Below are 26554 nucleotides of genomic sequence, written 5' to 3'. Positions count from 1 at the left end.
TAAGGTATACAGTACCTGTGAAGCCTCAGAATCTGGCCAAAATAAGGAATTTTATAATGCAGCATAATCTTACTGCTTACTGCCGCATACACTTTAAAACTTAGGGATAGGTGGGCAGCTCACTTTGGTTTGGAACAGAGCCACAGACTAATAATAATAGGAGGACATAAAGAACAGAACATATAGGTCTCACAGGACTATTTGAATGGAGTAGATACATAGGGGTCATTCTTATAGTCAAATTAAATCAATGATCCATTAAAGACTAAATTATCTGACAGACTTCCAATATGGTCAATACACTTGCATGCATTGGAATTTAGAGAAAAGTCACACTTAATATATGTAACATATGTACAGAAGCACCTAAATAATTATTCTGAGGAAGGGAGAACACAATAAAGCAGTGTAAAGAGTTTCAGAAATGAATACTACCCATCTACAATATATTTATTTTTCATTTTTGTTTAATGTTCAACAGAACTTGTGTACATAATGTTCAGTCATGCCCTCACTAACTAAACAATATGTTTTGGAGGATAATGGTTCATGACTAGTCAGATCCACACAGAAGTCTTTCCATTTTTTGCTATTGTCCCTGCCCTCTCAGTGCTGGCTTTAGGTCTTGCGCCCTGTTTCTCCTGAGCTGTATTGACCTGGTTCTGCTCTGTCATTGTGCCACCAGACACAGGGCTGCTAGCTCTGGAGATCTGAGCGTTTTTTGTGTTATATGTCTGAAACGCCATGTCAAGTTGTTCCTGAGCTACTCGTAAATGGTGGTGCAGTGTAGCTAGGTCAGAGGGAATATTCTCATCAGGACTTGTGCAATGCTGTTCAGGCAGCACTCTCGGCATGTTCTGGTCTTGTAGGATGATGCTGTTGGGAATGCGACCCGGTTTGTCAGATTTAACCACGAGGTTGTACCCTGGCGGAGAGCTAGAAATGTTCCTGGAGTAAGAGTAGCCGTATGGAGGTTGTTGGCCATGGCTTCGACGTTTACGAAGAGTGTCACGGAAGGCACCAATCCCCAAGTGGAACATCTCACAAACATTGAGCAGCAGACAAAGACAGCTCACCACATACATGATGAGTAAAAAGATGGTCTTCTCGGTGGGTCGTGAGACGAAGCAGTCTACTCTGTGCGGGCATGGGATCTTGTTGCAGACATACGAAGGGTTAACACGGAAGCCATAAAGGAGATATTGACCCGTGAGGAACCCCACCTCAAAGATGGCACGGGATAAAAGCTGAAGCACGTACATCCTCATCAAGCCTTCTTGCATGATCCTACGGCGGCCATCATGCTTCCCTGGATCTTGGCTTTTGCCCTTGTCTGTCTCTGGTTTGACCTCCTGCTCATCCAAAGTGTCTTCTTCATAGATCATTGGCTCTGCATCGTCTTCCTCCAAGACCTCCTCTAGGTGGTGTCCATTTCTCCACTGACTGTGATGATTCCTCTTTAGATAAATCTGGTTCTTGCACCGCTCCTCCTCTGAGGTACGGGCGATTTTATGGATGGCGTAACCCAGATACATGACGGAGGGGGTGGATATCATGATGATCTGGAACACCCAGAACCGGACGTGTGACAGCGGAGCGAAGGAATCGTAGCATACGTTGTCACAGCCGGGCTGCTTAGTGTTGCAGGTGAACTTTGTCTGCTCATCGGAGTAGATTGACTCACCTCCCACTGCGGTCAGAACGATCCGGAAAATAATTAACACAGTCAGCCAAACTTTCCCCACAAACGTGGAGTGGTTGTGGATTTCCTCCAACAGTCGAGTGAGAAAGCTCCAACTCATGTTGGTGACAGAGACTCTTTACTTATGTTCTGCAAATAAGGGAAAATGAGAAATGTAAGCCGGAAAAAAAATCCACATGCATTCATATAAAAGATACTGGGAAAATGACAGTTTTTGACACAAAAGACTTGTTTGCCATGAACTTTTGCAGCTTCATTAACAAGGCAACATTCCGAAAAAAAAAAACATATCAGTGATGTTTGCAGGGTGCAAGATTTAGATGTCAAAAATATATAACAAAAACTCAAATATTGGGAAACCCGGTCCTGGAGGGCCGGTGTCCTGCAGAGTTTAACTACAACCTTAATCAAGCACACCTGAACCAGCTAATCAAGGTCTTACTAGGTATAGAGGGTATGCATTGATGCCACTTTCCCGCCGGAACATGCCCCCTCAGCCGGACTGAGTGGCAAAAGAGCCTGCTGCATGACTGGATTTAATAATCATATTAATAATCATAACACAAATCTGTTAAACAGGGCAAAACTTTTCAGATTGCACTGTGAAAATTCAGTAGATGTACTAGATATTAGGGTGTTCCAAACAGACACCATAAACCCTGAAAGCTCATATCAACTTGTCAGCTTTCAGAGTAAGTAGAACATAGTGATGATTAATGATTTTTAAAGGGTCATGATCTGAGAAATCATGTTTTGAAATAAAGGAGATCATTGTGCTATAAAACCATACCGAAGGTTTCATTAGTCTAAAAACATTCATTATTCCAAAAACTTTTTCTATCTTCTGTTGAACACAGAACAAGATATTTTGAAGAATGTGGGTAATCAAACAGTTGATGGTAGCCATTGACTTCCATAGTATGGAAAAAATACTATGGAAATGAATGGCTACCAGCAAGTGTTTAGTAAAGAAACTCATATAGGTTTGGAACAAGTGGAGGGTGAGTAAATGATGACAGAACTTTAAATAAAGACCCATCTCGTTAACCTACATAACACATAATCATATTTGCTTATGTTAATTTTTTTTAATCTTATGCTGTGATATTGGATTCCTTCGTTATGTAAATAAAGACTGCTAACAAATAGATCCTTGCCTCAACGTCACTCTTTTCTGGACCAACCTGTGACTGAAAGAACACCTCTACTTTCCTTTAAAAGCTAATTGATGTCTGACGTGTTTGAGGTACTGGAGAATAAACATAATGGGCTGAGCTTGTACATGCAAAATCCTTAAAATAGCCTATTGTAAGTTAAATACAACAAGAGGTACAACATTCTTTGTAATAAATCAAATATACTCTGCAAAGGACCACTGTGAATAATGCACTGTGACCTGAAATAAACTGGAGTTCGGAAATGACTTGATTTGTGTGTAGTGAGAGAGAATACTGCTTCATTGCATAACAGACAATATCAAAGAACTGCACATTCTGTTACCTTACCTGCAGAAAAATTACTCAAAACACCATTCAAATCATACATAGAAAACGGTCAGGTATTTGTTAAAACACATGCATATTCTGAACATTACATGTTTTGTTTTGCATTAAAAGGTATAAAAATGCATTAAAAGGTACTAAAACTTTGGGTGGTACTGCATTATTGATTTACTTACTTTGGAAGGTAGTATAAGTTTATAATAGTTTATTACATATACTATTATACTATTCAATTCTATATTTGAAGAGTTCAGATGCAAAAGATGCAAAACAATATATATATTACAAACGAAGAGTTCAGATGCAAAAGCCTCTAATAAGTGCCATCTGAAAATTTATTCTAAACTGAGCATTTTTCTCTGGCTCCTATATTTATTTTCAGATATTTAATTTTAATGGCAGTGAAAGAACCTATTCATAGCCATTAAAGTGAAATTACTGAACCTACACATGAGAGCCTGAAAAATGCTCAGTTTAGAAGAAAATTTCAGGTTGCACTTAGAGGCTTTTGCATCTGAACTCTTCATTTGTAATGTTATTTTTTTAAGGAATGATTTACTATTTTATTTAAATTTAATTAATATATCCTAAACATAATCAGAATCCCTCTTGAAGTTTTTAGCCTAATTTGTTTTATATTCTGGTTATTCCCTATATTCTGGTTTTACATTCAGTTTAGTTTTTCATCACTAAAGTAAGCTATTTTCTGTTTTCTGCTAGACTTCTTTTTTATTATTATGTCTGGTGTGGCGCTTCTCGTCTGTTGTGCAACCAGCTTAAGAAAGTACAGTAAGCAGTTTGCACTACAAACTAGTGTGTTTATAATTATGATAATAAATTCAAACAATGATAACAAATTCCAGTTTGCAACATCAAGCAGCATAATGAACTGTTTTTGTACTGCCAAAATAACTGGAAGAGGCTGACAGCAAAAGTCCTAAATCCTTGATCACTTAGAATGTATTATGAAGCTGATTTATTATTTACTTTTTTTTTTTCCTGCTGCTTGGACAGTTGGAGAAAATATTGCACAAACAAATTAAATAGCAATACAATAATATATGACTGTATAACAAACAGTCAGCTTAGGGGAAGCAACAAGTATTATGCAGCTTCATCTCAAAATATCTCGTATATTATAGAGTTGCGTGGGGCAGGGGTAACTTGATACAATCTGCACCGTGACGTCACAATCATGTTGCATTATGGTATATGTCTGACATATGTGTAGACTCACTCCCTCTATCAAAATCAAGGGGTTAAAAGGATGTAAAGTCTGAGGGAGCAAGATCAACCCCAAGGGGCGGAGCTTAGCAAACGGTCAGTTAAGACATAGATTTACGTGTTTGTAAAGGTTTGCTAAAAAAAAAAACTGTTTCTCCCTGGAGTATATGAAATGGCCCCGTTCGTGTTTTCAACATGCCATTCCCTAATGTGGGATTTGCCTTCTCCCATAGCATCTGAACCGGCAGGAATGGCTGCCACAGGCTCACATTGTGTATCTTAGAGGAAAGCAAGGATACAGATGGTACTCACTATTCGTGGAACCTCATAGCCTGAGACACCTCAGGGAAAATAGGTGTTTGGTTGAGTGGATCCTTTCAAAGGAACGTGTAAAAAAGTGTGCAAGTTGCTAAAACCTCAACAGTGATTTGAGTCTGAAATGAAATAAATCATTCTGCTCAAGTTTGCTCAGTGTAATTGGCAATATGTTTTCAGTGATCAGGTTGTGCACATGGGGTAAAGAGTACAGTCATAGAACAACATGTGGAGGTTGTCATTTATCCAGGTCAGTTAAGGTAGGGTCATGTCGAGTTCAGTTATGGTTATGCATTTCTATTAGTCACTTTTTTGTCACTTAAATCATTCATCAGTCAATGAAAAATAAGTCCCATTGTTACCACTGCATATTATATTACATTCAACATCATTCATCACCTTATTACTTCAGTCTCATTCATGGAATCAAATGTAGAATTACAAGGACTTTCAAATACAGGCCCAAAAAGATGTGTGTGTGTGTGCATGTTTATGTGGTTTATGAGGACACAAATTTGTATGATGACATGGGTATGAAATGGGTATTACAATATGAAGGTGGTTTATGAGGACACTGCCTATGTCCCCGTAATTCAAAAGGCTTAAAAAACATACTAAATGGTGTTTTTTTGAAAATCTAAAAATGCACAAAGTCTCCTGTGAGGGCTAAGTTTAGGTGTAGGGTTGGTGTAGGGCAATAGCACACACAGTTTGTACAGTATAAAAACCATTACGCCTATGGAGAGTCCCCATAAACCACAAAAACCAACATGTGTGTGTGTGTGTGTGTGTGTGTGTGTGTGTGAGTGAAATAACTGCCTATAACAAAATCTCAGAGTAAATAAGAAGATTATAAATCTAAATATATGTCAAAGGATGACAAAAGGAGGTAGTCAAATAAAGACAAACAGTTTATGTTGTTGTTATAGCTAATTATTTTCCCCTTCTCTTTTCCAGAAGTTAATAACACAGATGAGATTTGAAAAAGAGATTAGATGATTCTGTTGTAAATGTTTACATATTTCTAAGCACATATAGGGGCTAAATCTTCAGCTACAATAGGCTACTATGTGCATCTGTTATCTGTTCTGTCCAAAAAACTGCATAAAACGGACAAAATTGAAGAAAATCTGCAACGGAAACTTTCACAATGTGCAACTATACACAAATACTGTCACAGACAATTCAGTGAGGTAAAACATGAGCACCTAACTGTGTATGATTTGCCATAGAATTAAGCAAGCCAAAATGTCTTAAAAATATGCCCTTAATTAATGAACGAAATCTGATGGCAGTATAGACTTATTAATTTGATAAAACCTTTTACTCACTCAGCAGTTTGCAAGACATTATATTAATTATTATAATAATTATAGTGCAGAGAATGTGTATAAACCCAAATAAAAGGGGAATGCATTTTGTGATAAATTAAACATGTATTTCACAATAAAATCTGCATTTTTATGTTATGGTCTGTAGTTATTTCACACATTTGTTCATATATACCTTCAATATGACTTGTAAGTCTTGATATTAAGTCACTTAAAACATAAAATTCTGCATGAACAACTGCAAAATGTAAAAAAAAAGTTTATCTTGAAAAATGTATCAATATAAAGGAATCCGTATTGATTTTTACAGGTGTTTTACCTGTATTTTGAACCTTGCATTGCCTTGTGTTTTAGAGTTAAATGAAGTGTCTTTAATATTAATAGTTAAATTACCAGTAGCCTATACATTTTTTTTTTTTTTTTTTTTTTGACATAAAGAAATTCCAAATACTAAGAGCTACTGTACCTATTATTACGAAATAAATACGTCCGAATAATGTTCGTGGGATTTTTCGATCGGTGATATCTTTCGTCTCATCCTATGAGGAAACTACGGACCTTGGGAAGTTGCGCCGAGGAAACCCCTCCAGAAGACGTGCGCTCCATCCGGTCATAACCGCGGCGACCCCTCAGCTCTCCATCTCAGGTGCGCTCGGTGAAGTCAGGAGGAATCGTGATCCATCATCATCTAACAGCCGCAGAGATCGCTCCGCATCCCGTGAGCACATTCTAGACCGTCAGTCTCATTGACGCGGCGCCTCACACTCATCTCTGACTCTGGCTTGTTTTGCACCCTCCGTCGGGAGAGGAAGTATAAAGAGAAAGAAAAAACTGCGAGAGAAAGAGTTCCTCAGGCTAATGGCCCTGAATCAAGGGTTTAAACTCCTAGACTGACCGCTGGTGTGTTCCAGCACATTTGCCATGACTCGCTCACGTGCTGCAATCATAACAGAACCGCTTGAATATGCTACAAGGAGTAGGTTTACTATAGAAAAGATCAAAAGTGTGACTGGCTCAGTGTTCTACATGGAGGTTCATTTACACACAAGTGTTATAGAGGAACAAAACCTAAACATATTGAACACAACCCATCTATTTTCAGACAGATTTACTAAATATAAAGCATTTATGTGCCTGACATTTTATGCTCTCTTGTATGTCATAATATTTAGATGTTCTGCCCAGGTGAGGATGGAAAGACAAGATATTCAATGCACTACACCGTGTCTTATCCAACAAAGTGCTTGGACGTTCTCCAAGGCACATTGTAGCATATATGGTGTTGGCAGAAGTTCTCATTATTGATGGTGAGCAGGTTAACCAACTCTGTGCCCAAGTATTTTCTGACTTGCAAAGATACGGTTTCAATTGGTCTTTAAAAGTTTGATTTGGAACAGTTCTCTCATTTCCTCTAATATGTTAAGTGCTGTGTCATGAAAGCGTTTTTAAGAGATCTCGTTCGTTTAAGTATTAGAAATATCAGAGATAGGCTACACTGAAAATCAGTCTGGAGAAATTTTAAAACCAAAATTCAAGTAGATTTTAGATTATGCTCGTGGCATTTAGTTGATTTTGCTGAAAAATGAATTCATGTTACTTCAAATGCTTCATCCTTGTGTCTTGCTGTAATATCGCTTGACCCCCATTGTGAAGTGTTGGCTTGTCAAGCTGGCCTTGGAAAAGTGGAGACATTGGTTGGACGGGGCTCAAAATGCATTCCTGGTTTGGACAGATCATTGCAACCTGGAGTACCTCCAACAAGCCAAACATCGACTCCTTATTAGGCTCGATGGGCTCCTTTCTTTGACCGGTTTGTCCAGGCACCAAGAAGAAACCGGTTGCTTTCTCCAGACAACTCCCTTCTCTTACAGGGAGGTCAATGAGTGTCCCATCATTCATGCTTCTCAAATTGTTGAACTTTTTCATTAAGGAGCAATAATTGAAACTTCTAATTGATTTCCATGGGCATTCTTTTTTTTTACCTTTTTAAAATTAGCTCATGAAATGCATTTGTGTTGTCTTTTAGGTCAAATATTTATTCAAGTAATTATTCAATCAATCAGAATACTGTAGGCTGTTATCAATACAATTTCATCAACATCAATAGAAGTCACACTGCAGAGGTGGTAGAGGCTTACAATATTACGAAATATGAAATCATTATTGTCAGTTATTTCCCTTGATATTGTAATAATGATTTTTAATGTTGATTAATAGAATACATTAAAATGCATCTATGGGGAAATTGCATGTCGTATTCGTGTTGGTTACATAGAGAAAATGAACTGAGAACTGTTTATGATGTAGTTTAAATGCATCGTAGTAGCATGAAAAACACAACAGTTATTCAAACTGGGAATAAAGCGAGCAATGAACATTCCCCATCCCTGAAGCAGTCAATGACTTTAATCATGACTTTAGTTTAATATTGGGTGGGCATATTTTGTCCATTTTGGTGCCATTTTTGCCCCATTCCCTGCTGATTTCCAACCCTGCAGAGAACTAAAATTTTATATATTCTGTGTATATCTATACTTGGAAAAAAAAATATGATTTGAATATATAATAATTTTACTTCGCAGCACAACAATTATGCAGTATTATTGATCTGAATAAACCTGTAACTCAAACAACATGATTATTCTGTACTTGAATGCAGAAAGACGGAGATGAACCTTAATATCTTTGTGTTATGTAATGGTTTTAATTTGTTCCGTTCATCACAGCTCTGAAGAAGAAAGGCTGTTGTCTAGAGGGAGTACGCATAGTGACATGACAGAGCATTGTATGTTCAGTGAGCAGAAAACTATCAGTGGACTTCCATGGACGTGTGTGTTCTTAAGCCTCTCTGGATGTGCAGCCCACCCATTCAGATACGCCGTTGGCCTCCATCCTCCAGAGGCCATGACTCTCTGACCACTTCCACAACAGGACACATTACAAATGCCATACACCCCTCATCGGTTATTCTCAAGACAAGAGTCTGCTAAAACTTCATGTGCCATGCATTGCTCCAAAATATGTATGTCTCCAAAAATGTAAACAAAAGCTTTCATATGCAATCACCAAAATTATTAAAATCAATATGCAATGATGATATTGTATGCAAATATATGTATTCTGCAAATGCCTGTGGTTTATCATGATCAGAGGAGACATTTGCTTGATATCGTAGTCAATCTGTAACTATAAAAAACTAAATGAATTATTCTTAAATGAATAGTAATCTGGGAAAACTCAATATGCACTGATTCACCATTTTCATCTGCAATTTCTGCCCTTCTAGACTGACAAGTACACATCCATAACATGATCTTTATGTACGGTAAAAAGTGGTGCTCAACAGGACTAAATGGATATGGTGGTGAATATGTTTACGTAATAATTGACTTACAATATATGGTTAGTATAACTGTATTTGTCAGGGACTGCATTTCATGCTGCACTAGAAAAAAAAAAGATATTATGTATGTTTTGGGATGGGATGAGATGAGAGTGAGTTAATGAAAACAAAATTTAAATGATCACTTTAATTAGTTTCAATAGTGGGTTGGCAACATCTGTCCTCAAAGCTAGTTTGGTTGCTTTTTTCAATCAGAAAGATGCAGTTGGACTGGCTGGTGAAGTGAGCAACCAGTATTTGCTCTTTCTAATGTCAACTTTAGTTTCTCCAAAAATCTTAAATTGATGGGGGTGGTCCTAGGTCACAGATGTCAGGGTTTATGTAATAAATCAAGTTCAACTGAGAAGTGCCCTCAGAGAAACACTGACAGAAACCCCCATCTAAACAACAAGCATGTATCTCCAAAGCCCTTTCAAATAACCGCTACCATATACTGACTCTCCCTCAGTCACAGACAAACACACACACACACACACACACACACTGGGTGGACCCATCAGCTAGTGTGGCGGCTAACCTATAGGCAGTTTCTGTTGTGGCAGTCTCATTTGGTTACATCCTCTCATTGAGCCAGGCTTAGGGCTTCCTTTGGGTCAATGCCACTTACAGAGAGTTTGATGAAAACATGAATCTACTGAGGTGACTTAGAACAACTGCCCAAAGGTTCATGCCAACATTGCCAAAGAAACTTTCCTAAGAAGTCTGAAGTCTCTTGTATGGCTAGTGCTTTAATCAAGTGCAGAAGGACATTGTTGGAACGTCACACAAATTACAAGATAATGTATATCTACTGCTGCTGCGACTCAGCATGCTGTGATGTGATGTACAGTGTTATAAATGCATTCTCATTTCCAAGATCAGTGGGCTCTCACTTAAACTGCTTGTTTGAGGACAAAACTGTAAAAATTACAGATTAAACTAAAAATACATTAAAACCTTTTTGGTGCACTTAAGAACATTGATAAATCTGTTAACATTCTCTATAATCTTGTCAATAATCTTGTCTAATTTCAGTTGATCGCAGAACCCTTGAAAGTGCAGTATATAGTATAAAAATCTGTTATACTGTATATACACATACTATACTACACATATTATAAATACACACACACACATATATATAAAGAGTTAATATATACATAATAATAAGATAATATATATATATATCAATTAACTTATATAAACATTTTTGTCGCTAAACAATGGTACATTTCTCAGATCAGAATTGAAATTCTCAAAACTACCTGTTCAATCTTCATATCGTGAAGTGGTTGAATGGTTGAGCTAGTTGTCATAAACTGTCAAGCATATTTTCTACACATCTCTATTAGACTTTTTGTAAATTTGCCATGAATTGTGCAAGTGACTCTTTACTCTCACTAATGAAGAGAATATAGATCAACCAATTATAAACCAGTTCTCTGAAATAGCTCAAAGGTGCATTTCACGACCCTTCAATTGGAATGCATATATAGACAGACGACAACACAAAATTGACAAATTCTGATGATGGATGAACATCCAGAAAATGATCAGGGACAACAGACGAGAGGAAGAAGAGGAGTAAGGATGCATGGAAATATACAGAGGCAAATCAGAGGAAGAGGAAGAAGAGGCCAAGGACAGAGGTGCATATCAGATGAAATAATGAAATAATGTTGTCAATCATGGCCTTACAATGACTGAAGGGTGCAGCTAAAAATTGGGAGATATCCTCAATAATTCAAACATTTTGAAACAGTCTTTCAATCAATATCCCACATACAGTAATGTATAAATTTGAACTTTTGAAAGGAAATATAAGAAGTGCAGCCTTCTGCATTTCAGTACAGTAACAGAGTACACTGTTATATTGACAACATGACTAAGCAATTTGACTGTCTTATCCGTACACAATGAAACAAGGACTTGTCATTCTGATGGCACTGACATGTTAATTGAAGTGAAGTGAGTCAATGCCAGTATTGAGACATACTGCCAAGTATGGTGACCCATACTCGGAATTCGTGCTCTGCATTTAACCCATCCAACATGCACACACACAGCAGTGAACACACACACACCGTGAACACACACCCGGAGCAGTGGGCAGCCATTTATGCTGCGGCGCCCGGGGAGCAGTTGGGGGTTCGGTGCCTTGCTCAAGGGCACCTCAGTCGTGGTATTGAGGGTGGAGAGAGCGCTGGACATTCACTCCCCCCACCTACAATCCCTGCCGGCCCGAGACTCGAAACCGCAACCTTCGGATTACAAGTCCGACTCTCTAACCATTAGGCCACGACTGCCCACAGATTGACATAGATATTTATTTTTGAGAGATGAACTAAGTATTTTGAGCGAGAGACTGGCTTTTGCAGGTAATCCATGGTGTTTTTGCATTTGTACGAGCTGTTTTGAGAAATGCACTTACTGTTTTGCAAATGTCAAGGATGATTTGAGAAATGTACCGAAGCGACTGAGAAAAACTGTAAAACAGCTTTCCTCATGTTTTAAGACAGTTTGTTCAAAGCATCTTGGAGAAGTTTTCCTCTGCTTCTCTTCATGTAATCCCAGACCCACTCAGTGATGTGAGATTGGATACTTATAGGACCCCTTGATCATATTATACTACTCTAGTACGCCACCTACAGTATATGCAGAATTTTATTTTATTAGATATGCTACTTTCACATGGATTTCATACTGAATTGATAAGGTATCATGATGTATAATATTTAATTATTATAAAACTTTCTATTTAATGTTAATGGATACAAACCCAACGGTATAATTTTAAGTTAAACATTTTTTTTAAATATAATAAATGTAATCATATTGTAAAGCGTTGGCTGTTTGATTATGTGATAATATTATTTACTTCATGATGTTACAAACAGAGTATAGGCAATTAATGTCAAATATGCTGGATAGATAGCATTCAGACACTGCTGTCTAACTGAACTCTGTCAAAGCACTGAGCTTTTGTGCTCTTTCAACATTTCAAGTGGTAAATCTAAATATGGAGAATATGTGTATCCTGGAAATTTATAAAGCACGGTAGAAGCAATTCAGTAATTCTCCTTCAAAGCATGGCTGCTGAAGGAAATGATTTTTCTGTCTGTTCAGTGATTCATGAAATGCTTCACTTTCCTTGCAGAGAACAGTATAAAGTGGATTGAAATGGTTTCATCATGAGCCTGATTTATGACTGTCTGTGTGTAAACTGCTGGCCATATTTCAGACATGACCTCCTAAAACATGTAAACTGTAAAACACATTTAAATCACAGATATCTTATTGAACTTTGTTGTTCTGGAACTCTTTTTCTTGCTTGCGTCAGGGCACCTTGCTTTTTTCATAACTCACATCTGCAGATGTCAGATGACATGTGAGGGGTTTTCCTGGATAAGAAGCTTTTTTTCCATTTCCTTTAGTCCAGCGAAAGTTGAAAACAATATTTCACAAAGAGCAGTTTAACAGACGCAGGCTGTGCTGTTTTCCATAGCTAGATCTGATTTTGACAGTCACAGATAAATGCATTGCATAATAAACACAAAACGAAATAATAGCATTAATAGATGAAACTTTTACTCTGAAGAAAACATCCGATGCGAAACTCACCGGCACAGGTTTACTGTGTTATATTTGGTTGCCAAGCCATTTCTATTCAGTTTAGCATGTTTGTATTCAGTATTTTGGTGTCTTGGCTTGGGTTTTTCCTTCATTATAAGTCTATGGATTTTAACATTTTTGTTTAAAGCGAACACAGACACCAAAACTTGTGGCGCTTACAGCTGTTGCATGCATGCCAACACAATCACGGACGCTGCGCTCGTCATATGGAATAGTTTTTAACACTACACTTCAGCAAGCCTGAGGTTATTTCTCTTTCACATGATCTTGTCAAAATTGCCCATGTCATGCAGGGGGTGAGGCGAAGCCTAAGGACTCTTCTTCACTCCCAGGGTCACCAGGGTTTTAATAGCAATGGAGAGCCAGATCTCTTCCTCAGAGGCCCAGCAGAGCCCCAGGCCTCCCCACTTCAGCCCTGACAGCAATAACAGCCATCGCTGACCAAGATTATTACGCTCACGAGTACTATCTCAGGCGATCATATATGTCATGACATGAGAAGAAGATATGTGCATAATTTAGTGAGACTTCTGCGATACATTTTGACAGGCATGCTGGTCCCAAAATATTTGGGGGTAGTTCTGTCAAATGGCTGTTGAGAAACTCCTACCCTGTAATCAGAAGACGTGTGCACTGGAAAGTACTCGTATCTGTTTTGGAATTGGAATTTAAAGCATGACATCTTGTTATTGGTTACATTCACCTGGTTCTATTGAAGTATTCTATTATTATTTTAAAGGGTTAGTTCACCCCAAAATGAATATTCTGTCATTAATTACTCACCCTCATGTAGTTCCAAACCATAAGACCCTCGTTCATCTTCGAAACACAAAATTATTATATGTTTTTGATCAAACCTGAGAGCTCTCTGACCTTCCATAGACAGCAACGCAACTGTAATGTTCCCAGCTCCAGAAACGTAGTAAGGACATTGGTAAAACAGTCCATGTGACATCAGTGGCTCGACTTCAATTTTGAATACTTTTTGTGCGCAAAGAAAACAAAAATAATGACTGTATTCAACAACTCTTTTCCCCTGAGTTACTGTCTTCTGCCATTTTGGAAAGAATCAACAATATGATTATGCCAATTACGTTCATGCACATGCTCCCCAAACCCCCCCACCCCCGAACATAAACAATGCTGATTACATTGATTACATTCTTGGGAACTCTCCAAAATGGTCCGATATCACTTGTGAAGTGATCATTAAAGCAAACATGAGACTTTCTCTAGAAATTCAAAAATTCATGAGCATTTTCTATTCATCTTTTTACTCAAACTGTCCTGCTAATAATCTAGTTTGTAAGATAGAAGCATAGATTTGCCACATGAAATATAGATTAATAACAGAAAATAAATATTGTTTTATAGGGATATTCAGTTTCAGATTTTTAAGAATTAGGTTCATTGTTGTCTTTCATCACATACTTAGAAAAATATCAACAGTATCAGAATTTGCAGCTGTGCTATTTTTTGAGACCACTAGATGTCAGGGCTGTAAAATTTAGAGTGGCTTTTAGGGAAGACCCCAGCGTGCACCATGAGCTTAGAGTGACTTTGCTGTTTTTCCATGTTAATAAGTTTAATGGTTCTCATTTGTGTTCATTTAGAAGGATCCATAACCAAAAAAAAAAAATATCATTATTTAATTATTTGAAAACTTCATGGTATATGAGTTGGAACTAAACTCAGCAGGGCTGCGGCCCTCCAGGAACTGAGTTTGACACCCCTGATCTAGACTAATCAAATATCTAAATTAAGATTGCATTTAAAATGATTAATTTAAACAGAATCTCAACCTTTTGAGATCTAATTTGAATTAGAATCTGATTAAATTAATAATGGGGTTCAAATGTATTTGATTAGATTTTAATAATTTTAAAATACCTCTTCCAAAAGCATATACGATTTATGTGCAGGAAACCTTCACCCACTTGTAGGTGGTTGTTGTATATAAACAAGAAATGCTGATATAAACATTTTCTTGCAGATGTAGGAGCACATCCAAATAAAGTTGAGAATTTGAACTTGTTTTCCTTTGAAAAGGTCAGAAGCCTCATTTCCTAGTTTATATTGTTAAATGTTATAGCTATGTAAATAAAGCTTATAGAATATACAGTAAATTCCTCCTTATATATATATACAGTGGCCCTAAATATAGGCTACACTTAAGCTACACTAAATGATGTATGAATGTTATAGCATGAGATAAATATAGTAGCAAAATATAGTATTTTGTTTTAAAACAGACACATGCTTAAGCACATTTTCAAGCAAAAATAACCAATAATTAATAGTTTGCTTTTTACATAAGATTGACGGTCAGTTTATGTGAGGCTTTCTCGTCAATAACATGCAAAGAAATAAACTACTATTTAAATCAGTGTCAATAACTCATGCTATGCCATGCAACATAAAATCATCATGATCAAATGATCAGGCTGCACCCACAGAAAAAAAGTTATTTAAAGATTGCACTTAACCATCAGGACAGTGAACCTGATCAAGCTTGCACTGCAGAAAAACATGACACTTAAAAGCATAGAGCCTTCTAGTAGAGGGGGCTCTTGCATTCAAATTGGTTTTAGTAAGCAAATAAGCAGTCCTTTGGCCATTCATGAGCCAGATTGCCTATCCCCAGAGTCAAAAGACGAGAAAGAGAGAATCAAAGGGAGCAATGGGCTGTCTCGTTTGAAGTGAAACAGATCAACCTCTGCCCTGCTGAACCTCCCGGTCTGAAGATGCAGCCTCCATTCCCTGGGCCTCAACTCATCCCTCAAGTGAAGATCTGCCCCCAAATTCAACTGACATAGGATATGCACAGCCTTTAGCAACAGAAACTTATTTTGCACCCAAAAAACTATGTGCTAACCTCCAATGAGGACACATTTCCCCTTGCCGGTGTATGCATGAGACTACTGATGTGTTGTCCGTCCTACAGCCTCTTGACAGTCTTGAATGTCTGGAAGGAAATAGCTCAAAACTGGAAAAACTGCCATTATTTCACAGGCGATTTATGTGCCATGTGAGATGTTCACCCTTCCCAACACCGTAGGCTGGGCGAACTTCATAAACAGCACCCCAACCTACTGATGTCGTAATCATCTCAAAACCAAAAAACTGTGACTGTTTCCAACGTAAAGGGGTCAGATAGCATCTGTTTCGTAACCTGATTTGTTCTGATTTAATTAAAGGTGAATAGACTGGATACAAGCAGTAGACAACTGCTTTTGCACAGTGCATGAGTTCAGTTCCACATGCACATATGCATTATAACAGTTTGAGTGCCACGTTTCATCAGACTATTTTGTGATCCTGTCACAATCTAGATGTACAACGTAAAAGGCTATTACTGAAGGATAGAGTAGCACAACTTATAGTTTGTCTAAAAACTAGAAACCAACTAGAAATCATTTACTTCTTATTTAGTTGAGGCAATTCTAGGATATGAATCTTTGTGTCTACCTGAGCATATTTCTTGCCTAAAGTGCAAGAGGGAGTTTATTTTGAAAACAATAACTATGAATGTTTGTCAGTTATATATTATGATGGCAGATTTGGGTGCATTATATTTTGAGATTTAACCGGATCTGAGAGCATCGAATGAGAGATGTAAAGATATAAATGCCACTGAGTAAAACCAAGTATAGCACTCAATAAACATTAACATCTGGTAAAGGGATAGTTCACCCAAAAATGAAAATTTGATGTTTATCTGCTTACCCCAAGGGCATCCAAGATGATGACAAACGAAGATTTTTAAATCGTTGCAGTCTGTTAGTCATAAAATGGCAGTCAATGGGACTCACGGCTTTGAGAGAGAGAAAAAAAACATACACAGACAAAACCAAATTACACCCTGCGGCTCGTGACGATACATCGAGGTCTAAAGATGCGAAACGATTGGTCTGTGCAAGAAACTGTACAGTATTTATATCGTTTTTTACCCCTGATCCTATCTCTCTGACCTATCTCTCAAATGGACCATTGACACTCCTAATTGAGATTGTAGAAAGAGTGTCTAGCAGCACTTATAAGTCTGCGATCCACCGTAAAGCAAGAAGAAGAAGACGCGCCGGCTGTTGTGAACGCGCTCAGACCAGTTGTACATTGCGGTGGATCAGAGGTAAAAAACGACATAAATACTGTTTAGTTTCTTGCACAGACTGATCTTTTCATGTCTTTAGACCTCGATGTATCATCACGAGCCGCAGGGTTTAATTTGGTTTTGTCTGTGTATGTTTTTTTTTCTCTCAAAGCCGTGGGTACCATTGACTGACATTATATAACTGAGAGACTGCAACGGTTTGAGTTAAAACAATTTGTTTGTGTTCTACTGAAGAAATAAAGTCACCTACATCTTGGATGCCCTTGGGGTAAGCAGATAAATATCAAATTTTCATTTTTGGGTGAACTATCCCTTTAAACAGCAGCACTGCTTTCTAAGGTGAGAAGAGCTAACATAATCATGCTATTTTAAAACAAATAGAAGTCAGAAATTCTGGGCAAAGAAATGGCATCTTAAATGCTAAAACTCATTTAGAGTGGAAATTAAATACCATAGAAGCTCAACCACAAGGGAACACACTGCGTTTACACCTCTTTGAACCTGCTTAAGGATCCCCTGGGAATCACTGCTCTCCATAAGCCTCCAAAAAAATAAATACATCTAAAATTGCTTGTTATACCCAAAGTATGCCTCCTTCAAGGGATGTTTCCCAGTTACCATTCCCGACCCCGATATAAATAACAGTAAAAGCTCTGTTGTATTGCCAATGATATTAGTTTACTAAGTGCTCATTAGACATCCAAACAGTGAGAATGTTTCAGCTCTGATGGAATGTTTGAGTGAATATATCTGTTTTGTAATCTGCTCACAGTGAAGTCCATCATGTTGGTGCCTTGCACTGTCAGTGGATCCAGACCACACAGGAAGCAGAAAGGAGCCGCTGCTGTTACAGTTTGGACTCCGTTTTGGGGTACGTTTACACATCAGCAATGTACTAATAATAGAAAAGTGTTTCCTTTGCATTTTTAAAGTTGTGCGTACAGAGAACAGCACTGTCAAAAGCATCCCCATTCACAAGGAAATGCAAAAATGCCAAAAAATGCTTTATTATGCATGCCAGGCCAGTAGTTGGCATTGTCCCTTTGTAAAGAAGCACTACACGCATGCACAAATGCTGTACCTACTGAACTTGTGATACGCGTGCATATGACATCACGATAGCGCTATCATTTTCAAAATAAGTACTTGAGACACATTTTCAAAAGTTTGCATTTTAAGGCCCGCAAAATGCTGTTTCTGTTTAAATAAACAGCCAAAATGCATCAAAAGTTTTTAATTGAACACTGTACTGTGTAAACACCCCCTTAGTTGTAAAGGATAATCCCAGCAAGACAATGCTGACTAAACTGTGCTTTTGATATTATGTTTGGCATAGGCAAACAGGCGCAGAATAACACTGACTAGGTACCTTTGTGCTGTTTGATCTGCCCCACACGATTAAATGACTCTCTGGTCAGTCAGTTCACAGAACGAGGTCACTGCTGTTGTTCAAAACCCACATTTGGCTGCAACATAGTAAAGAGCTCTTAAAAAGCACTTGTTGCACACACTAGAGATTTACACTCAAGTGAACTTTGATCTGAACAATCAGGGTTACTTTAGGTAAAAAATGTGTTAACCATGGGCATTTAAATGAACTTAAATAAATTTATTGTGCAGTTTTATTGTCTGTTAAACTTTATTTTGAGTAATGAATATTTTTTATGGTTTGATTTTCAGCTTATTATAATAGCAACTGGTACTTTTTTTCAACTTCTGCACAGTTAAAGACTCTTTACACCATTTTGATAACATGGTTAGATTGCAGATTTGACATAGATTGCAGATGGCAGTGACGTGGAACATTGCTTATACAACTTTTTGTTTGGAAGACATATTGTGATCTGAGAAACATCCTCTGAGATGTAGCAACAATACTGAGATTTTTGCATAAAAAGAAAGAAATTGTGCTGATTATTTGACACTGTTTTACAAGGAAATCATGTTCAATTAAAATGTTTAAGCAATGTTACAAATAAAAAATATCTGTATTTTTCCATGCAGATAAAACCATGCACTCAAACACTGACAAACACACCGAATAGATCACCTACCTCTCCATAGCGATGGCAGATGTCTTCACCAAGTCTTAGAATTAGCAGGAATTGATCATGAACCCACAACCGTTGCCACTATCACACCAGTGAGAAGTAAAGAGACACAATGGATCATTTTCCCACAAAACCATTCACCACCAAGTACAGGCAGTGACACTCAGGAGCAACACCACAGGCCAATAGAGCCATTGTTCTCCCTTCTCTTTGTATGTGTCTTTTATTGTGGTTTCCGACGTGATTCAGTCAGAGGGCTCTCATCTCATTTACATCAGTCAACTCTTTCAATTATTTTTTTTGTAAAAGTCCTAAATAGGGGACTGATTATTGTAAATTGCATAGTTTTGTATTTGTAATGTTCAGTCTTTATCGCTTGTTTACAATGATGTGGAATATCATATTGTCATAACATAATGAAATAGCATTAGGAAATAGCAGCGATCTTAAAAAAAGAATTAAGGACCAACTTAAGGAACCTGAAAACGTGCCTCAGCAATGCCAAACATGCATGTGTAATAACTGATTGTCATGGCAAGTAACATAAATGAGATTTGAGCACTGCAGCAGAGAAGAATAACAACTTATTATTAAAAATAATGCTGTGTTCCTCACATCTTTGCTTTGTCTTCACAAGACTTGGAATATCAAGTATACAGACTATTTTTATGGACTACTACTTTCATGAGACTTTTTTGAGCTTGGCTATGTATGGTCATGGTATGCATTAACTGTATGGAAAATACAATTAGTGTACATAATAAATATACACAGTACACACACATACACTCACCTAAAGGATTATTAGGAACACCTGTTCAATTTCTCATTAATGCAATTATCTAATCAACCAATCACATGGCAGTTGCTTCAATGCATTTAGGGGTGTGGTCCTGGTCAAGACAATCTCCTGAACTCCAAACTGAATGTCAGAATGGGAAAGAAAGGTGATTTAAGCAATTTTGAGCGTGGCATGGTTGTTGGTGCCAGACGGGCCGGTCTGAGTATTTCACAATCTGCTCAGTTACTGGGATTTTCACGCACAACCATTTCTAGGGTTTACAAAGAATGGTGTGAAAAGGGAAAAACATCCAGTATGCGGCAGTCCTGTGGGCGAAAATGCCTTGTTGATGCTAGAGGTCAGAGGAGAATGGGCCGACTGATTCAAGCTGATAGAAGAGCAACTTTGACTGAAATAACCACTCATTACAACCGAGGTATGCAGCAAAGCATTTGTGAAGCCACAACACGCACAACCTTGAGGCGGATGGGCTACAACAGCAGAAGACCCCACCGGGTACCACTCATCTCCACTACAAATAGGAAAAAGAGGCTACAATTTGCACGAGCTCACCAAAATTGGACGGTTGAAGACTGGAAAAATGTTGCCTGGTCTGATGAGTCTCGATTTCTATTGAGACATTCAGATGGTAGAGTCAGAATTTGGCGTAAACAGAATGAGAACATGGATCCATCATGCCTTGTTACCACTGTGCAGGCTGGTGGTGGTGGTGGTGTAATGGTGTGGGGGATGTTGTCTTGGCACACTTTAGGCCCCTTAGTGCCAATTGGGCATCGTTTAAATGCCACGGCCTACCTGAGCATTGTTTCTGACCATGTCCATCCCTTTATGACCACCATGTACCCATCCTCTGATGGCTACTTCCAGCAGGATAATGCACCATGTCACAAAGCTCGAATCATTTCAAACTGGTTTCTTGAACATGACAATGAGTTCACTGTACTAAAATGGCCCCCACAGTCACCAGATCTCAACCCAATAGAGCATCTTTGGGATGTGGTGGAACGGGAGCTTCGTGCCCTGGATGTGCATCTCACAAATCTCCATCAACTGCAAGATGCTATCCTATCAATATGGGCCAACATTTCTAAAGAATGCTTTCAGCACCTTGTTGAATCAATACCACGTAGAATTAAGGCAGTTCTGAAGGCGAAAGAGGGTCAAACACAGTATTAGTATGGTGTTCCTAATAATCCTTTAGGTGAGTGTATATTATGTAAGCAAAAACTTTAATTTTGGATGCGATTTATCGCGATTAATCATTTGACAGCACTAATTTTTTCTAGATGTTAAAATACAGAACTGTTGCTCAGGCAATGAAGAGACAGTACTAGACATCAAATCTAAATATAACAGTGTTTCAGTGGCATTAGAAAGTCTCCTATCACAGCTGGTCACCAGCATAAGGTGTGTTGTGCACACTGGAGCCAACATGGGATGCTGATTTTACTTGTGCAATGAGCATTAAGGGCCCCAAAAGACACCGAAACCTTGAACGTTTTTTTTTTAATGTATTTACTTACTAGAAGCTTTTATCCAAAGTGACAAATGAGGAACATACAGCTCTGTTCAGAGCTTATTCTTGTAAATGTCAACAAAGTGTATTCTTTTGTATTGATGACTGAGTCTCTTTGCCATTGTTCGGTAGCAGACCTGCATGTCCTTATTGGGGATGATATTCCCTGTTGTATTCCGGGGTGGCGCAGTAATCTGTTTTGCAATTGGTATGGCCTATTGGGGATGGCCTTTTCTTAGAGTCCAGAGTTAGAGTTTGCTGATCCCTGCACTGCCACATTAGGAAAATAATAAAGCCCATCTTTCACTGATCTTTCACCAGAAAGAGTATGCTGGTAAACCAGCTTCTAACAAAAAAAAATGTAATTACCAGGGAACATCCTGCCTACATAAACTGACCTGACACTTGCTTCCTGTTTAACAGAAGCTTCATGCCTCCTAAATAAAACAAGATCTTATCATGTCTTCCTCTCCCATAAAAGGCAGACAGAATGTAAACATGTTAAACTGTCTACCTTATAAAACCAATGTGCAATATACTTTACTTGCAAGTACTTGGAAATACAGATTTTGTCAATCTAATAATCTTCATAAAATGTTTAACAGAAGACGGAAATTAAATACAATTTTACCTGTTAGAGGCTTGCAGTCATACTTTTTGCTCCATAAAGTAAGTCTGGTTTTGTACAGACACACACTTGGTTACAAATCTTTTGTCACTTTATCACTGTAATTTGTCTGGGAATTAATCAGTTAGTTTTTAGTTTGTGGGGCAATTCGCAAAAATATATATTTTTTATTATTTATTATTAATATTTATTATGTTTTATTATTTAAACTTTAAATATTATGCAATAAACCCCATTGGGTATAAAACAATATGAACTCCATTAACATTGTGTTTCAAGAAAGTCATACGTGTTTAGTAAAACATGAGATTGTGTAAATGTGTAAATGTGAACTATTCCTGAAATGTGTACTCTAAAAAACATAGCAAACTTTTCCTCTCTTGCAGAGTCATAAATGGCCTTTAAAATCAACAGTTAGATGCATATTAGTCATGTTGTCAATGGCAATATTTTAATGATCATTTAGATGTATTTTCATTTGCAGATGTATTATTCATTTTTGAGGAGATTTAAGCACATTTCAGTCACTACACACAAATCTTTGCAGACTGGGACATTGCATTAAAAATAATAAATCTGTTCATCTTATAACTTGTACAGTTGAACAGCACATCAGATTCTTTATATGCACCAGGAGTGGGTTTTTTTAAATAGCAAACAGAAATATTTTTTAAATAGAAATAGAAAGTTAGATGAAAAAAATAGGGGGAGAAAATGTCCTACATGTATTTTCAGCACATCAGTTTGGACTGTTAGAAACCAATATACAAAACCACTGCTGGAGAAAACAAAAAACTGTAAATAAAAACATTAAATCTTAAAATATTACAGCTAAGATGTAGCTATTGTTCATGTGACAACTAGTCCCAATCTGTTTAACATTAATATATAAGAACTTATATCTCTGACATATTGTGAAGTAAATGAAGTGGACAGAGCTGATGTTTTATTTTACCAAAATATACCACGTTTTTCAGGCCTTCCAGACTGAACCTTTATTATAGAGTTCCTTGGTGCAAAGGTCAAGACAATAAAGTTGACCGAGTCTTTTTCCCCTGGTTCAGAATCACAATAAGGAGCAACAAAAAGACAAGGAGTTTAATATATTTATTTTATACATGAAATATACCTCATATATCTTGTTTTTCTCTTAAATAGCACTTAAGTAATCAGCAAAATATGTTGATATTTTTTAAAAAGGTAGATTTATAATGCACAAAATTACCCTTTTTATAAATATCTTGCTCCTATGTATGCTGTATGACCTCTGTTTTTTGCACTGATACAGTATTTGGGCAACAGAGTAATAAATGCAAGCTCATTGAACTATTGAAACATTCAGGTTATGAGATAAGCAAAAAAAAAAAAAAAGAAGATACTTCAGGATAATTTAGGACCCAGTAAATGTGAGCATGTCAGTTTTAAAGCCTGCTTTCATTAAGGGATATTATTGAAGCTTCAGTTTATGAGATCATGGAATAATATTAAGATGAAACCTTTTAAAATCTGAGTCTGTATCTAAACTGGACGTCTTTAGTTGGCTGCATGGAGCCAAAGCCCCATCGTCTGATATCAATCCCTGGAATCTCTTCATTGGGATTTTTCAGCTCAAAGTCAAAGTAGGACAACATGAGAAAGACAAACTGCTTCAGCTCATTTGTGGCGAAGAATCTTCCTGGACACATAGTGGTTCCTGCTCCCCAAGGCATGTTGTAGTACTTGAGTTTCTTTCCACCTTTGTAGAAATCGGTCTTTTTTTTTCCATCTGGCGTGAGAAAACGGTCATACTTGAAGGTGTAGGGATCTGGGTAAACTTCTGGGTCCACCTGAACAGCTATGTAGGGGAAAATGGCCACTCTGTCGCCCTTACGGATCTTGTACTCTTGCCCACTGGCCATGTTGATGGTCATGTCCTGCATAACAGCTCTCGTAAGGACCGGGGCGGCTGTCAGACGGAGGGTCTCCTCGACAGCACTGTCTAGGATGGGAGTTTTGAGGAGCATATCCCTAGACAGGTCAATCAGCGGCCCGTCTCGTTTTACCTCCTGCCCCGTTTCTCTAAGTATCTCCTCGACTTCTTTCTTCACGGAGTTCATCGCGTCGGGGTGCTTCATCAGGTACAAGAGCAGCCAGAACGCCGCAGGACCCGTGTTTCCTTGAGACGCCCACAGAAGCAGAAACATGAATCGATCCTGCATGAACTCCTGCATGCCCTGTTCATCTCTCACCTGTTGCTGGTCACTGACCCAGCCGCTGATGTTGTCTCTGGATCTCATCTTCTGCACTGAAAGCGTGCTCCAGAACAGCCTTTTCAAACGCTCGGCCTCCATCTTCTCGCTGGGTCCCAGAACACCATAAGCCAGATTCGGGAATAACTGGTCATATTTTCTGAATTCCTTGAAAAGTTCGTCCGAATGCTGCCGGTCAATTTCCTTCGCCTTATCCAAAGTTCCTGTACTTTTGACCGATTCGTTCCCAAACAGAGCCAGATAGCCAGCGCGAAACACAATGTTGTAGCTGAACGTAAAGAGTCCGGTTTCTTGCCATTGCTTGTCATCTCCTGATCCAACGCTATGGAGCATCAGATTCTGAAGATTGTACATCATTGCCTGAGTCATGACGACCAGACCATCTCCCATGAGATGTTTGGTACTTGATGCTTGGAGAACCTTGTGTTCGGTTTCAATGGAATTATAGCCGAATACTCTGGCAACCAGCAGTTCTGCGAATTTAGTAAAATCCAGCTTTGTTCTGGCCTCTTTGACCACGGAGCCAAAAGAGAGTGGATCTGTGATGAAGTGGAAATAAAAGCCTCCCAGCTGGACTGTGAAAATATCTCCGTGTTTTTCCTTCATTCTCTGCAGGAATTTGGCCGTGTCCTTCCTGAATTCCAGCACATGGCCAAACCAGGGAATAGGGCCCTTATCTAGAGGGGGCTCTCCAGCTCGTCTGCGGCGAAAAGACCCCAGAAGGTAGAGGGCACCTATGACAGAGATGAATAGAGCAAGCAGGATTTGGAGGAGGCTGCCCATGTTCCTCTCTTGGCGTGCTCTTGGTTGAAGTCTGCTCTGTTTTTAATTCCTCTTTCGTGGCAGCTGTGCTTATGTCCCGCCCCTGCTGTCATCATGTGACTTCTTGCAGTGCAGGACTCTCAAGTTTCTTTGCAATATTGTTTTTGTTTCAAGAGTTAGCATTTTTGTGTATTTGTTTTGTTTTGGTGCCATATTTTACAACATCAGACACTATTCAGATTTATATAATCAGTTTTGAATAAACATTAAATCATTTAGTTTTTAAAACTAATGCTATATTCACTAACAAATGGTCTGAGACATTTCTCACGATTAACTACTTATTAGCATGCATATTACAAGCTTGTTGGCTGATTATTAGTACTTGTAAAGCACAAATTAATTACTTTTTCTGCATGAACATATTTTAGATTCCTTAATTTTAACCTCATACCTAAATTTAACAACTACCTATACTAACTATTAATAAGCAGCAGAATAGAAGTTTAGGCAAAAGTTGTAGTTAATATTTAGTTAATATTGAGAATTGGTCCCCAAACTAAAGTGTGACCAAAATAGGATTTAAATCACAATTTGTAAGTACAAAAGATTAATGAACTTGTTTAATAGTTTAATACTAATTATTCACATATGGGTAGTTGTGAGGAAACAGAGAATAGCTTATGGAGAGTTTAGTATATAATGTCTAGCTCCTACATAACAGTCTGCAGATAATGATGTACAAGGGAAAGGATCAAGGCTATTCTTATCACTGAGATAAGAGAGATCTGGTTGCAGTAGTTAGACATGACCTTGATGGTGCAATAAAGGTTACCTTGAATCATTGCCTGTTGCTAAATGCCTTCCAATAGCTGCATTTACTTAACACAAATTCAGATTTGAAATCCTATTTCCTTTAATATTGAGTTTAATGATATTTTTGGTAAATAATGAAGGTAATATATTAGCTGAATATCACTGATGTGAACTAGAATGAGTTCTCCCTTAGCTTTAAACATGGTATGAGATTTTTATTTATTTATTATTAGTTGCATTATAGTTACAGGCCTTTCAGACCATTTAGTCCTTTAGAGTTCCTTTGTCCAGGCCAACTGGGACAGGTAAAATGCAAACTGAAATGATGGAGTTTTCAAGTTGGAACAACAGGTAAAGCTAAATACTGAGTATATAGAGAAGTCGTGTGTCTTCATGACTGAGCCTAGTTAGGTGGAGTATATTTCAAAACACTAAAACAGGTCATAAATTAATGCCTTCTTTAGTAAGACTTCACCACCCTTGCATGATAGATCACGATCAGTACACTATAATTCATTTTTTTCCAGCCC

The 26554-nt window shown here is 37.9% G+C and overlaps 2 protein-coding genes across 2 annotated transcripts; both read right to left on the bottom strand.

Annotated features, from left to right (window-relative positions):
* Positions 1–433: 433 nt before the first annotated feature.
* LOC306880861 (gap junction gamma-1 protein-like) lies at positions 434–6847 on the bottom strand. Its single transcript, XM_079434657.1, has 2 exons — positions 6633–6847; positions 434–1831 (listed from the first exon to the last, which is right to left on the bottom strand). Exon 2 carries the CDS (start codon positions 1800–1802, stop codon positions 558–560), a length of 1245 nt encoding a protein of 414 aa, XP_079290783.1. The 5' UTR covers positions 1803–1831; positions 6633–6847; the 3' UTR covers positions 434–557.
* A 16423-nt stretch (positions 6848–23270) lies between these two features.
* Positions 23271–25284, bottom strand: LOC306881116 (5-beta-cholestane-3-alpha,7-alpha-diol 12-alpha-hydroxylase-like). The gene has a single exon (XM_079435030.1). It carries the CDS (start codon positions 25227–25229, stop codon positions 23697–23699), a length of 1533 nt encoding a protein of 510 aa, XP_079291156.1. The 5' UTR covers positions 25230–25284; the 3' UTR covers positions 23271–23696.
* Between the last annotated feature and the right edge of the window lie 1270 nt (positions 25285–26554).

Source organism: Barbus barbus (genome assembly GCF_936440315.1).
Source record: "Barbus barbus genome assembly, chromosome: 15".
Taxonomy (NCBI): Eukaryota; Metazoa; Chordata; class Actinopteri; order Cypriniformes; family Cyprinidae; genus Barbus; species Barbus barbus.
Note: the sequence above shows the minus strand (reverse complement) of the source record. Positions and strands in the feature narration are given on the sequence as shown.

Bases quoted from the DNA above. Each gene is read 5' to 3' on its own strand.
- LOC306880861 (XM_079434657.1), bottom strand. From the start codon at position 1,802: ATGAGTTGGAGCTTTCTCACTCGACTGTTGGAGGAAATCCACAACCAC.
- LOC306881116 (XM_079435030.1), bottom strand. From the start codon at position 25,229: ATGGGCAGCCTCCTCCAAATCCTGCTTGCTCTATTCATCTCTGTCATA.